The sequence below is a fragment of the Ictalurus punctatus genome, chromosome 9, assembly GCF_001660625.3.
Source record: "Ictalurus punctatus breed USDA103 chromosome 9, Coco_2.0, whole genome shotgun sequence".
Lineage (NCBI taxonomy): Eukaryota > Metazoa > Chordata > Actinopteri > Siluriformes > Ictaluridae > Ictalurus > Ictalurus punctatus.
The window spans coordinates 2144562-2160000 of record NC_030424.2 but is presented as its reverse complement, the minus strand read 5'-3'; the positions used below and the strand labels follow the sequence as shown (position 1 = coordinate 2160000).

Genomic DNA, 15439 nt, shown 5'->3' with positions numbered 1-15439 from the left:
CGTTTGCTTTCCGCTATTTCTTTCTCCGCCGTCACCGATTTCGCTCCGAATCATATAGACAGTATGATGCATCTGTATCGATAAAACAGACGGCTTATACGTTAGGTTGTGTTGCCTTTTAAGCGCCGTTGTTCAAACCAGGAAGTTTATTCGTGTACAATTTATTCATACCAGATTAGGGCTGTGCAGTTAAGCCAATGAATAAAAACGCTTATGGATGTGCCGCTATGGGAATTTCCTGTCCTTGGTTAATTGTGGTATGGGTTGCGTATCCGTTCCAATCGCTTTCACTAACGTGGACGTATTTGTGTCTTTTTGTCTTTGCTCTGTTAACCAGGGGAACGTCGGCGATCTGAAGACGCTGAAGAAAGGCTTGTCGTTGTATCACTCCGAGTCCCAGCTCTCTGCGCTTTCCAAGCAGCAAGACGCCTTACAGAACGTACGTACGGACTTTTTTTTTTTTTTTTCCTCTCGCTTTTCCGACCTCGTCGGCTTTTAAACCGTTTTTTAAAATACGGTGTATTTTTAATTTGCGAAACGGCGCGCCGTTATCCGGTATCCCTGTCGCTTTATGAAAACGCGGCACGTCGCCGACGTCGTCTCACATCGTTCGTCAGCCCTTTTGTTTGAAAGTCTCTGGTGGGGGGGGGGGTTTGTTGAGAGTTTCATCTTTGGGGTGATTTCCTGCCTATGCGCAGGGGTCTGATCTCTGCAGGAGAACCGTTGTTCGAGTACAAAGCGTCTCGGAGATCAGAGCCTGGCCGCTAACCGTGATCTGACCGGCAGGAAGCTCGGGGTTAACGAAATTAACTCGGATCACGTAAGCCTGTAACTTCATAACCGCGTATAAACAGAGAGATGCGCGTGTACGCGTATCTCGGAGCACCGGGTTCACGTTTCTCTCCTTGACGTTACTGCACTGGTCCCGATCGATGCAGCTGTCTAAATATTCACCCTACAGCCAGGAGTCTTTTGGGTCCGGATCCTCCTGATGTCGAGCGACGTTTCTGGCATTGGCTTTTCCTTCTGGGTGGTCAGGATGGTCTTCCGTTCCTCTTGATCAGCTCACGAGGACAAATCTTTAAGAACACTCGTCTGTGCTTGTTAAACATCCCGTTATAGATTTTATTTTCCTTCACTTTCTCTTTTACAACGCGCTCCACTCTTCTCTTCTCTTCTGCGAAGTCTTTCCACTACATTTTGTGGGGTGTTAGGTGAGAAGGCTCCAGTTCCAGTTCGTCCCAGGGGTGTCGAGGGCAAGGTTCTCGAGTCCTTCCGCCTTAGAAAACAATAACGGCACCGTTTGACTCTAGACTACTGCCCCCTGCTGTTGTGGAGACTTCGCACAAGCGAAATAGGGGGAAAACTGACTTGAGAAATAATTGGGTTTAAAAAGAAGTGTATTGTATTTTTTTTTAAAAATTTATTTATTTTTTTTAAACAATTAAAACATTTTTTTTTTTTGGAGCTGTTCGAACCCAGACAGTTTTGACAGTCTCACGCAAGCTTGTCCTTTCCAAGTGACACTACCCTGCGCCGCCGGGTAAACATCTCTCAGACTCGAGTAATAACTCGCAGCAATAAAACATCTACGCGTGAGATTATTTAGCTTCTCGTGGAGGCTTTTCATGCCTCCAGCATCCATCCGCTGCGGCACACGGCTTAACGAGACGGAGCATGAAATGAACATTTCTTTATTTAGCCCGTCTTCCTGTCTCCTTCATCACCGCCCACTCCATCTCTCTCTCTCTCTCTCTCTCTCTCTCTCTCTCTCTCTCTCTCTCTCGCTCTCTCTTGCTCTCTGTCTCTCTCTTACTTTGTTCCTTTCCCTGAGGTACTGTTCTTTATCCTCCGCCTCTCCTCCTTTTGAAAAAAAAGGTCACGATCAGCCCTGTGGATGTTAACCCCCTCCCTGCTTTAGCTAATCAGAGCGCTCGTTGGCCGTGACAGGCTAAATCAGCACTCTCGGCCTAGTTCTGTACGTCGAGTAGGAGAACTCGATTAGGAAACGCGGTGGGTTTCATCCAGAGGTTTTAAACGGCTGTTTTAAGGGTGAGGGCGAAGAGCGCTTCTCCGTTATATTTATTTATTTATTTATTTATTTATTTGTTTGTTTGTTTGTTTGTTGTCTTTTTATAAAGTTTGACTGTTCACTTGAGTTTGACGTTCCTGAAATAAACGTGACTGGGTCTGTGGAACATTTTTGAGAACTCGGGCATTAGTGATGGAACAATGCTGAGAGCTGTGGGTGTGCTGACCGGAGGAACCTCAGGAGGAACCTCAGGAGGAACCTCAGGAGGAACCTCAGGAGGAACCTCAGGAGGAACCTCAGGAGGAACCTCAGGAGGAACAGACACTCACACAGACCTCATGCTGATCGCTTCTCAACTGGAGCTCACATGAGAATGTGAAGAACTCTTCCTCTTTTTTCCTCCTCCTTCCTTTTCCTCTAGCCTGCTTTTTCACTGACACGACCCCAGTGGAGCTCTTTGTGAAGATATGGGACAATGGGATTTTCCCAAAAGCACAATAACAACACGAATAATAACCAGTGTAGGTTCGTTCTTTCTTTCTTTCTTTCTTTCTTTCTTTCTTTCTTTCTTTTGCCTTTCTTTCTTCTTATGAAATGTCAGTTATCTCTCTAGCTTTCTGTTTCCCCCCCCCCCTCCCCCCCCCCCCACCATCTCTCAGTCTTTTCTCTTTCTTTTTCTTCCCCCTTTTCTTTTGTTTTCCTCCCACTATCTGTCTTTCCCTCTTACTTCTTTCGTCCTTCCTTCCTTCTTTCCCCCTTTTTTCTTTCTTTTTCCTCCCGCTATCTGTCTTTTCCCTCTCAGTTCATCCTTCCTTCCTTTTTTTCATTCTTTTTCCTCCCTACATCTCAGTATTTTCCCTTTCACTTCTTTTTTTCTTTTCGTTCATTCTTCTGCCCCCTTTTTCTCTCTTTTTCCTCCCTCCATCTGTTTTTCCCTCTCACTTCTTTCTTTCTTTCTTTCTTTCTTTCTTTCTTTTCTTTCTTTCTTCTGTCCCCTTTTTCTTTCTTTTTCTTTCTTTTTCTTTCTTTTTCATCCCTCCATCTGTTTTTCCCTCAGTTGTTTCTTTCTTTTCTTTCTTTCAGTATTTCTTTCTTTCTTCTGTCCCCTTTTTCCTCCCTCCATCTGTCTTTCCTCACTTCTTTCTTTCTTTCTTTTCTTTCTTTCTTCTGTCCCCTTCTTCTTGCTTTTTCCTCCCTCCATCTGTTTTTCCCTCTCACTCCTTTCTTTCTTCTGTCTCCTTTCTTTCTTTTTCCTCCCTCCATCAGTCTTTTCCCTCTCACTTCTTTCTTTCTTTCTTTCTTCCATCCCCTTTTTCTTTCTTTTTCCTCCCTCCATCAGTCTTTTCCCTCTCACTTCTTTCTTTATTTCTTTCTTCCTTCCTTCTTTCCTTCCTTCCTTCCCTCACCCTTTACTTTCTTTTTCCTCGCTCCATCTCAGTCTTTTCTTTCTTTCTTTCTTTCTTTCTTTCTTTCTTTTCTTCCTTTCTTTCTGCCTTCCTTACTTCTTACGAAGATGTCCATGTTGGACAGCTAGAATTCTCTCTCTAGCATTCTCTCTCTCTCTCTCTCTCTCTCTCTCTCTCTCTCTCTCTCTCTGTCCCTTTCTTTCTTTCTTTCTCTCTTTCTTTCTGATGACGCTTTGTCTATAGATTACAGACGATCTTGTTGCGGTTCCATTTTAAAGGCGTATTTGTAAGCGTTTATTTGTCTCATCGCTCGATTGCTGTGACGCCGGGTGCAGTCGGGAACGTCGTCATGACGAGTTTTTGAGATCGTCCTCCTCTGCTTTCTCCGCTGACGCGTCCTGCACAAGGCCAAATACGTTGTGTTTATCACCTGAGGCTTAATCTGCCATATGGATTTTCTGTGCAGAGCTCTTAGTCGTTCTTAACAGGGGATTATAGCCACCAAGGGGTTTTTTTTTTTTTTTTTTTTTTTTTTTTTTTTTTTTTTAGTCCTCTATAAGCCTGTTGAAGACGGAAGTGGCTCAGAGGTCAGACTCTTCCGAGTTTATCTGGCACTCAAAGCACTGCCTCATCATAGGTCTGTTTGTTTTGACGATTTACACACACACACACACACACACACACACATACATACGTAGCATCTCACTCGACAGTGTTGAAATGGTTAATACATCATTCAGGCTTCAAGACTGAACCTGGGAGGCCATCCAAACCAAATGGAGGCTTTCGAATTGATGGTTAGGACCTGATCCAGGTGGAATTATGGAAATTTACTCCTTCAGCCGTGTGTGTGTGTGTGGATTGTGATGGTACATCACATGACTAATGGAGATGATGATGTTTCCAGAGAAGCTCAGCTGGCCGGAACCTCATAGAAACACTAATGCCGTGTAATTAAACGTTCCCTCTGAGCCACTCGCACACGTGTTCCCCGTGACACATCATGTTGCCACAGCAGCGACACGGGATGATTATTTAATCCTCTCACCCTTATTATGTATGCATTTCAAGATTCCATTTTAAGATCGTGTAAACTTCTCCGCAGACGCACATCACCCTCAAGAACGACGGCATCTAGCTAGCAAGGAATGTTTTGGTTTGGCCCAGTGGAGTGGATTTTAGTGTGGTGTTTGTCCGTCCCCCCGTCCCCCCCCCCAAAATAAATAAATAAATAAATAAATAAATAAAAATTGCCATGACTGACAGAAAAAAATTTAAATTCAAGATGTAACTTTAAGCCTCGGACAGAATGAAGACAGATAAAGTGCAAATGCAGAAGTAATGTGGTCTTGTGTACGTCGTCTTAATTGGATACATTTACTAATTAATGTTCAATTAGAGCATGGCCCACTGAGTCCCCAGTATAGTGGAGCGTATTTGAGTGGTGGAGATTTACTATAATATAGTGGAGGGTATTTGACCGTGGTTCCAGATAGTACACTTACTATAGTATGATGATGATGATATAGTGTATTTGAGTATGACCCCTGACCCCTGCAGTGTCAATTTTCTGTAGTGTAGTGGAGTATATTTGAGTGTGGCCTCTGGACAGTAAATTAACTATACTATATTACTATACTATATTTACTATAGTGTCGTGGAGTATATTTGAGTGTGGCCTCTGGATAATAAATTTACTATACTATATTACTATACTATATTTACTATAGTGTCGTGGAGTATATTTGAGTGTGGCCTCTGGATAATAAATGAACTATACTATATTTACGATACTATAGTGTCGTGGAGTATATTTGAGTGTGGCCTCTGGATAATAAATTTACTATACTATATTACTATACTATATTTACTATAGTGCCGTGGAGTATATTTGAGTGTGGCCTCTGGATAATAAATTTACTATACTATATTACTATACTATATTTACTATAGTGTCGTGGAGTATATTTGAGTGTGGCCTCTGGATAATAAATTTACTATACTATATTACTATACTATATTTACTATAGTGTCGTGGAGTATATTTGAGTGTGGCCTCTGGATAATAAATGAACTATACTATATTTACGATACTATAGTGTCGTGGAGTATATTTGAGTGTGGCCTCTGGATAATAAATTTACTATACTATATTACTATACTATATTTACTATAGTGTCGTGGAGTATATTTGAGTGTGGCCTCTGGACAGTAAATTAACTATACTATATTACTATACTATATTTACTATAGTGTCGTGGAGTATATTTGAGTGTGGCCTCTGGATAATAAATGAACTATACTATATTACTATACTATATTTACTATAGTGTCGTGGAGTATATTTGAGTGTGGCCTCTGGATAATAAATTTACTATACTATATTACTATACTATATTTACTATAGTGTCGTGGAGTATATTTGAGTGTGGCCTCTGGATAATAAATTTACTATACTATATTACTATACTATATTTACTATAGTGCCGTGGAGTATATTTGAGTGTGGCCTCTGGATAATAAATGAACTATACTATATTACTATACTATATTTACTATAGTGCCGTGGAGTATATTTGAGTGTGGCCTCTGGATAATAAATGAACTATACTATATTACTATACTATATTTACTATAGTGCCGTGGAGTATATTTGAGTGTGGCCTCTGGATAATAAATTTACTATACTATATTACTATACTATATTTACTATAGTGCCGTGGAGTATATTTGAGTGTGGCCTCTGGACAGTAAATTAACTATACTATATTACGATACTATAGTGTCGTGGAGTATATTTGAGTGTGGCCTCTGGATAATAAATTTACTATACTATATTACTATACTATATTTACTATAGTGTCGTGGAGTATATTTGAGTGTGGCCTCTGGATAATAAATGAACTATACTATATTTACGATACTATAGTGTAGTGGAGTATATTTGAGTGTGGCCTCTGGATAGTAAATGTACTATACTATACACGTATTCTATATAATGGAGTATATTTGAGTGTGGCCTGTGGGTAGTAAGTTTAAGTTACTGTAGTATAGTGGAGTAGTATATTATAGTGTAGTAGAGTGTATTTTACGTGTGGTCCTGGATTACTAGTGTTAAGGACTGTAACTGTGCTTCTTCCTGTTAAATTTTGCTGATTGGCTCCGGGAAGGTAAGTTGCTATTTGGCCTAGTGAATTCGACTGTAGCAGTCATTTTCATCGGATGGGATTGGAACATGGCCCATAAGTGGTGAATCACCTCTGGGTCGTAAATTGTAACTGACGGGATTTCATCATGGTCCTTTGTGAATGTGATCAGCCTCGTGCCCGTGGGCGTTCCCGTATGAGTAATGTGCGAAATGCCCCCAGTTCCAGCCTGACGCGAGTGTTCTGGCGCCTGTAAACGAGCAACGCAGGCTGAAAGCGAGGAGCTGCTCCCGTTCAGCGCTCAGCTCGCGGCCCCCGCTGATGGAATGCGGGCTCGATTGTTGTGGATTTAACGCTAGAACGAAACTCAAAAGGCTGTGTCTAAACAGGGCCTCGCCAGGCCTAACCCTCTCAAAGAACTCATTGTTGATGCGCTGGGTGCTCGTGAGGGCGGCACTGGCAACGATGAGACGGTTTAACCCCTTCAGAAAAACACACATCCTCTCCGAAAACGTGACTGTAACACTAGCGGTCATCACTCGGTGTGTATTTCTCTCCACAGGGCACCGCTCGACTCCCGGGTGGAGACCTGCCCTCGCCCGTCGCTCCCTACATAACATCTGCTCAGAAGCCGGAGGCTCTGGTTCATGCCATGAAGGTAAATTCTGCACGTGTAAGACTGTTTCAACTCGTACGCACTTCACAGAAAGTTCGTTTGATTTGCTCAAATCCAACCCAAATTTATGTGCATACAAGAAGAGGCGTACGTAACGTCAGTGTTTCATCGAAAACAGCAAGAAGAAGAAGCTCGTGTGTCCTGTCGGCACGTTGGCCCATTTTAAACGTCCTTGCTTGTGTTTAAAAATAAATGAATAAACGAATAAACAAATTTATGTCTCTGTCTCAGCAACATCCTTCAAATGTCCTTATTAAATTAAATAAAAGGTGAGAAGAATAATGTCGTGTATTTCTGCCTTGAAATTTTGCCCTGGCCCTCCGACACAAATAGACGGATGATGAACTGGATTCAGGGATCTGCTGCGCGTGACCAGCAGATCGATTTTAAACGCCTCTCGGACTCGTACTGCTTGTTCCTCGTCGTTGTACTCGGCTAGTCACGGAGAGGTTCACACTATGCGATTCATCGCGCTTCAGATATGCTTGAAAGTATTGTTGGACAGCGATTTTTTTTCTTCCGAACTTTTCCTGTGCTCCGTCCAATCCAGAGTGCCTTTACTTTTAAACCAGGCTTTGGTGCAGTGATGCATCCCAATCTTAGGCTTTTTCTTCTCCATTTCTTTCAGGTACTGGAGGTCCACGAGAACCTGGACAGACAGATTCCTGAGGACTACGAGGAGGATCTGAGTGAGAAAGAGAAGGCTATCGTGAGGGAAATGTGTAACGTGAGTCCGGACTCTACAGGTGGTGAACCTGGATTTGTACTTTTGCCTCTTGTGTCGTAAAGCAGCATGTGGGAACGAGTGGGAACAGGCCGCCCTGATGAATATTCATTTATATAATCAGGAGCAGGCCGTTCTAAAGGACCCGAATTTGTTTTCCTGTCAGATTTGCCCTGGCTTTGATTGAGGACAGTGTTTCAGTGACCCCACTGGCATGACCTGGTTTTCACGCTGTTTTATTAGAGGGTCTCTGTGGAGTTTATAGCGCAGCCGTCAGAGTAATTAAAATAACTTTAGCGCTGAGAACAATGTGGGTCTATTGGGCTCCTCTGAGCTGTGCAGTGCTGCATAGCAGAACAAGAACAAACAGAGCGGGGCAGATTGGATAGGATCAGAGCGGGGCAGATTGGATAAGAGCAGAGCGGGGCAGATTGGATAAGAGCAGAGCGGGGCAGATTGGATAAGAGCAGAGCGGGGCAGATTGGATAAGAGCAGAGCGGGGCAGATTGGATAAGAGCAGAGCGGGGCAGATTGGATAGGATCAGAGCGGGGCAGATTGGATAAGAGCAGAGCGGGGCAGATTGGATAGGATCAGAGCGGGGCAGATTGGATAAGAGCAGAGCGGGGCAGATTGGATAAGAGCAGAGCGGGGCAGATTGGATAAGAGCAGAGCGGGGCAGATTGGATAAGAGCAGAGCGGGGCAGATTGGATAAGAGCAGAGCGGGGCAGATTGGATAAGAGCAGAGCGGGGCAGATTGGATAGGATCAGAGCGGGGCAGATTGGATAAGAGCAGAGCGGGGCAGATTGGATAAGAGCAGAGCGGGGCAGATTGGATAAGAGCAGAGTGGGGAAGATTGGATAGGATCAGAGCGGGGCAGATTGGATAAGAGCAGAGCGGGGCAGATTGGATAAGAGCAGAGCGGGGCAGATTGGATAAGAGCAGAGTGGGGCAGATTGGATAAGAGCAGGGCGGGGCAGATTGGATAAGAACAGTGTGGGTCAGCATTGCACAACCGTGTCTCTGCCCAGATGAGGCCCTCTATCAGAAAGGGAAGTCGGACCAGAAGTAACCAGAAAGACGACATGCTACCACCACCATGCTTCGCCGCAGGGGTTGGTGTTCCTGAGCACTCTTGGGATTCTGCCAAATGCAGCGCTTTGTACCACGGCCAAAAAGTTTTTTTTATTTTGGTCTCGTCAGACGAAACAACCTTTTCCCACATGTCTGCTGAGTGTCCAACAAACTTCAAATAGGGTTTCATATGGTCTGCCACCTTTTGTGGAGTGTCCAGTCTATGGTTGTCCTTTGAACAACTTCTTTTAGGGTACCGGAGTTCCCCTCGGCCTCTCGGTTGCTTCTCGGACTCTTTCGCCAGTCACTGACCTTTTGGTCTGCGCAAGGGGCACCTGAAAACGTTTCAATTCAATCGCGGATGCAGTACATTTTTTTCTTTCCACTTTTTAAATAACGGATTTAATGAGACGTTCAGTGTATCGTTATTTCGATGGCTCCTTGGTCTTCGTTATGCTGTCTGCTCTAACAAAGTCTGGATTCTTCTGAGATCTGGAAAGTCTGAGATCATGTGACACTTTCACTGCACACAGGTTGACTCCTCTCAACTAATTATCGTGACTTCCGATGATAAACGCGTGGCGCAGAATTAATTTAGGGCGGCGTTAGAGCAGTGGGGGTGAATACTTTTCCTCCTATTATGGGTGATTTTATGTAGATTATATTTTCTAAAGCTGCATAATGTGGAAAAGGTGAAGGGGATGAATATATCTGTGCAGTATTTTTATTTATTTATTTATTTATTTATTTATTAAAAAAACCCCAGAGTAGGTCTGATTAGGGCAGATTGGGGCAGGTTTAATAAGAAGGGCCTCTTCTTGAACCCATGGGACCGGCGTGGACTGTGGGACCTGCAGAGCCGCGCGGTTCCCTGTGCACTCGGGGCCCTCTCGCCTGTCAAGGGCACAATCACAGAGATGACACACAGCTACAATGGGTCCTTTCTTCTCTCCAGATACACCGAATCTACCCCCGCCGCCTACTCCACTGTCTCTGCGACAAAAGCAGTGTGTAACACCTCCCTCTTTTTTTCTCCCCCCCCCCATTCTCGGTTTCTTTTACTCTGTGTTCAGGTGGTGTGGCGTAAGCTCGGTGACGCAGCAGGCTCCAAGCCGTCCATCCGGCAGCATCTCTCCGGAAACCAGTTCAAAGCCCCGATGTAGCTCTGGCTTCGAGCAGCACGCACCAACGCGCCAGTCCGTCCAGAACCGGCGCAACTTCAGCCAGAAAGCAATCGGCGTATACAAACCTGCACTCCTACGGCTCCGTGCCGGCAGCCATGTTTTAGCGTAACTTAGGGTCATTCTGACTTTTTTTTTTTTTTTTTTTTTTTTTTTTCGTCCACTCACCCAACAAGGATTTACGGCAGCTAGTGTTATCCATTATCTAACGGAGACCGCTTGTAGTTAGAAATCCCGACTCGGGTCATTCGCTAAGTCGGAAATGATCCTAAAGCGGTAAAGACCTACTTTAGGAGAATAAACCAAACCATCGTGAAGGACGGACACGGATCGAGATGTAGCAATCGACCCTCTCTTCCTCTCTTCTCTAGAGAGGTTCACTCGAGTACACGCCAGGGATTGCTTCACTCCTTTTCTTCACGTCTGCTTCCATTTTTAGGTATTTTTCCCAAGATATAAACACTCGGTGTTAGAAGAGACCATGCAGTGTTTTCTTAACCCCCCCCCCAAAAAAAAAAAAAAACAAAAAACAAAAAAACCAACCCGTCTTTGGCTGTTGAGGACACATTCTGGACGAACTCAGATGTTCGACTCGACCCCATCACCCTTGTATCGTGTCATTTCTGCATTTTCTTTTCGACCGATTTGACAATCATTTGTAAATGATAAAGTGTTCAAATCCTAAAGCTGTATGAACTCATGCAGTCAGACCCTTTAACGCCGTGTAACGTGGCTTAGCATTGGCTAGTTACGTGGTCTTAAGTTAAAAGCTCAAACTCCCGTACTAATGAAGCTTTAGATCCAGCACAGACGTCTGAACCGGGGTTTGTTTCCGAATTCCGTCCGTCCGAGGTCTTAACGTTGTCTGGAAACACGTAGCCGACTTGTTTACGCTGCGGGACTAGCCGTACGTTCACGCTAGCGAGCGCCAAAAGAAAGCGGCTTTCGAGATTCCGATCGATTCTACGTGAATTAGCTACGACGCCGTCGAAGTGACGAATCCGAACGTCCTCGTGATGCGTCATCTTTGAAAGCTTACATCCTGACCTCTCAATCCATTCAAACAAAAATAGAGACATCACGAAGAGAAATAAAACTCGGAAGCTAAATATATACCGCTACTGTCGTTTCTCATTGGAACCGAAACGTATAAAAACAAAAAAACAGGCCACGCCCACAAGAGACAAACTACACGCGATTACATAATGCCAGTGTGAACGTAAGGTTAGGACTGGTTTATGAGGTCTCTCGGCAGACTTTTTGTCGTACATGTACATGAGATTCCGCAGAGTCACGTATGAAGTCTTGCGTAGATACGGAAACGCGTGCTGTTTAAAGGTGCGGTTTGTAATTTTTTCTTTTTTTTTTTTCTTTTCAAGAGTTTGTATTATGTGCAATCGTATTACAAAGACAGCTCATGAAAACTGCGTTTGAAATATGACGATGTTGATTTGCATCGGGATCTCTTTGGTTGTTTTTTTCTTCCCATTTCAGGTTTAATCGACACTTTTCTGGGCCTGAAATAGGCTCCGCCCCCAAGTGGAACGGCCCAGATCATGTCCGTTTTCAGTGAAAAGGAAACTAATGAGGTATTTAAGTTTCACCCGAGGTGGGTGTGTTGGTTTTTGTAACGTTTCGTAGGGCTCCAAAAATGACAAACTGCACCTTTAAGGTCTTCTCGCCACGTGTGGGAGACCCGGAACTGCCACAAAAGATATTTGCTGCATTTGTGCAAAGCTCTAACCAGAGTGTTTTGAAACTGGAATGTCTCGATGATGTTTATCCGTGCTCTGATTTTTTTTTTTTCAAATTTTGTTTTATTCATTTTTTTAAAAGATTTATTTCTGTCACAAAAGATCACGAGCAAACGTGTGAGGATTTCATTTCTGGCAGCTCAGGAAATTTTGCTCATCGCCGCCTTCGTGATGCGAACGAGCGCGGGGACGGTGAGGAGAGCGCCTCGTGTCTCGTGGTCACATGACTAACCTCGATTCCCTCAGAACTTTCCGACGATTTCTCCGTACACTGCCAGTCGGACGTTTTCGAGCACAGTGGGTCGAAGTAAAACTAAAAATGGCTCTAGAGCAAAAATCGTTACACCTTTTTTATTTAAAAAAAAATATATATCCAGGAATTGCTGAATATGCACGATTATGCAGATTTATGCATAAATAAATAAATAAATAAATAAAATCCCCACCATTTTCTCACACCATCCCAAGTTCCTAGACAAGCTATCATTTAATCGTAAATCGATGCAACGCGTAGTTCGGTATCAGAGTCTCTGTGATTTATTTAACAGCAGATGAACCTGTCAAAATATAACGTTACCATGACAACCGTGATTTCCTATTAGTATACACTGGGTGCAGAGAGCATGCCTGAGCGTGAATAAGTAATTCAGTACATGGACACCCAGTATGGAATAAAATTTTATTTTTTTCGGTCATTTGTGTACAGCATCAGCGATTCAAGTCTCTTCGCACACTGTTACTATAGAAACCATAACGCATCGACACCTCCTAACCAATCAGAATCCAGAGTTTAACAGCGCCGTGGGTTTATTGTTATCTGTAGCATGAAGAGTGACTGAAATGAACTTTTGGCTGGCAGTGTACCGTCCAAAATATCCCAGAATTCCGTGTTTGGAGCCGGGGGGTGGTGGTGGTGGTGGGGGGGGGGGGGGGGGGGGGGGGGGGTTTGACATGAATGAGTCGGACATTTCTGGAACATCAGCAGCTCTCTGGCTCTCACACACAAACACACACTCTCACACACATGCAGTAAGAGCACATAAGCAAAGTTCTTAACTGAAGTACAATAATTCGAGAAGCCATAATCGTTTATTTATTTTTTTTGTTTGTTTTTTTTTAAAATTAACGTCAGAAGTGAAATGTTTTTGCCAAGTCTGAAATTTCAAATTCTCCTTGTTGTAAAGGCAGGTCATCGATGCTGATCTGATCTAAAATCTGATGAATTTTATCGGTTTGTTTTTGAGCCAAGATGCAGCAGGTGGCTTTTGGCAGTCTTGTGGAAGTGTGTTTTTTTTTATTTTAATTTTTATTTGAATCTTTTTTTTGTTTGTTTGTTTGTTTTTTACGTCTGGGATGTGACTGAACAAAAACGAGCAGCGATCGTTTGAAAGGTTAAAAAAAAATGTCTATTTTGATATTTCTGCAAAAAATGAAATGAAAGGATGCTCTAAAAGATGAGCGGTCAATCTCTGTTAATTTGAAAAAAGAGCACAAAAGGAAAAAAAAAAAACCCCCGACTGAATCCCAGACTGCTATTTTCCTAACGTTTCTTTCAAATGCACTGCTTCGTTCGTGAGCGAGGATGTGACGTGAGCATCTCTAACTCAAGTGTTTGTGCCACCCGAGCAAACTGTTGTAGGAGAACTCGCTGTGTAAATACCTCTTTCCTGTAGAATATCTGTAACTAGCATGCCTTTATAATAATAATAATTATTATTATTTTTTTTTCATAAGAACTGTACTGTAGGTTTCGTTTAGGAAATGAAAAGCTGTCGAGATGAAACTCGGTGCACTTCCTGTAGATGATTTGAAAATAAAATGTACACTCTTTGTAAAGCTGTGTCTGTGCATTTATTGGCATTTCGAGAAGGGTAAAGGCAGAGGAAGGTTGTGGGCTCAAATGCCAGGACTGAATGAAATGAACAGGTTTTAAAAAAAAAAGTGCAATGGCGCCCCCTGCTGGATCTCTTCTTGAACTGTACTCAAATCCAATATTTTAGTAATTACACTATATCTGCAGGATTGAATATTAAAATTAAAGTAGCCATTCAAAAATAAGGTTGTTTATTTTCTGATTTAATTGTATTTTTATTATTATTATTATTATTATTATTATTATTATTATTATTTTTAAATCAAGGTCCTGCCATGGCCATTCCAGTCCCCATAGAAACCCTGTGGGGTGAACTGAAGAGGAGAGTCCACCAGCGTGGACCTCGAAATGTGGAGGATGTGGAGAGATTCTGTATGGAGGAACGCTCTCAGATCCCTCGCCATGTATTCTCCAACCTCATCAGGCGTTATAGGAGAAGACTCAGAGCTGTCATCTTGGCAAAGGGAGCTAGCACAAAGTATTGACTAAAAGGTTGCCAATAATTGTTGCACCTATATTTAAAAAGTTTTTTTTTTTTTTTTTTTTTTTTTTTAAAAAGATAGACCTGAGATCCATGAGAGCCGAGTGCTTTTGTGATTTTTTTTAAACGAAAGCTCAAAAGGTTAAAACAATAAAGACAATTTTTCACAACCACCTTTGCTCATATTTACCATATAAGGGTGCCAATATTAGAGGAGGGCACTGTAGATTATATTCTAGTCATAGTTATCCCTAAATTAGAATGAATAAATTAAACATTAAACACATTGGAAATGTCTTTATTCGATTTTTATTAGTTTTTTTTTTTAAAAAAGTCAAAATAATTGTTTTATTTATTTAATGTACTAGTTACATTTATTAACTATTGTACCACATACATACACAGTTTAGTCATTTTAGTAGTAGTAATAATAATAATAATAATAATAATAATAATAATAATAATAATGATTATTATTATATTGCACTTTATAAATTTAAATAGTTTAAAGCTTTTTATATTATTAAAAAAAGTAACTGAAGCAAATCCAAAAGGGGTCAAAGTTACAAACAAACAAAAAAACAAAACAAAACAAAACAAAAAAAACAGCAAGTAGATAAATGTCACTTAAAAAACTGAAAAGTTAAAAAGTAAAGAAAAAATACACTTCTTTACACACCTGTAAAGAATTTTAACTTTTTGTGCAATTTTGAGCAATCTAAAACAAAACTGGATTTTAGAAAATAATTCACGCATGAAAGTTTTAAGGGTTAGGGGAATATTATGCATGTAATAATTATAATACAACGCGTATAAAGTGTAAATATAATATAAAGTAGTATATATATATATATATTTTTTTTTAAAAAATAAATGATCTGTGAGGAAAAGAGGCAAAAAACAGCTCATAAACACTGTTCAGATAATCCACTTCTTTTAAATTAGCATTAAAAAAAATTATTAATAATATTTTTAAAAACACGGCATTGATTAGAGTCCGGTGTTTATTTCTACAAATCACACTCTTCACACTGCATTATCTCCTTTTATGGTCACTCGACCCCTCCAACGTAAAAGCCTGTCTTATAGAAT

At 41.8% G+C, this 15439-nt stretch overlaps 1 protein-coding gene across 2 annotated transcripts in view; it reads left to right on the top strand.

Moving 5' to 3' along the window:
- The window catches only part of ccdc85ca (coiled-coil domain containing 85C, a), a 43831-nt gene extending 30002 nt beyond the window's left edge, over positions 1 to 13829 (top strand). Inside the window, exons 4-7 of one of the 2 annotated variants that reach the window (XM_017476401.3) lie at positions 338 to 439; positions 7147 to 7242; positions 7889 to 7987; positions 10132 to 13829. In XM_017476401.3, the coding sequence (XP_017331890.1) occupies positions 338 to 439; positions 7147 to 7242; positions 7889 to 7987; positions 10132 to 10221 (387 nt within the window). In that variant the 3' untranslated portion in view covers positions 10222 to 13829. The remainder of the gene's footprint in view (positions 1 to 337; positions 440 to 7146; positions 7243 to 7888; positions 7988 to 10131) is intronic. The other variant, XM_017476402.3, reaches the window with a different exon arrangement.
- Positions 13830 to 15439: the final 1610 nt, after the last annotated feature.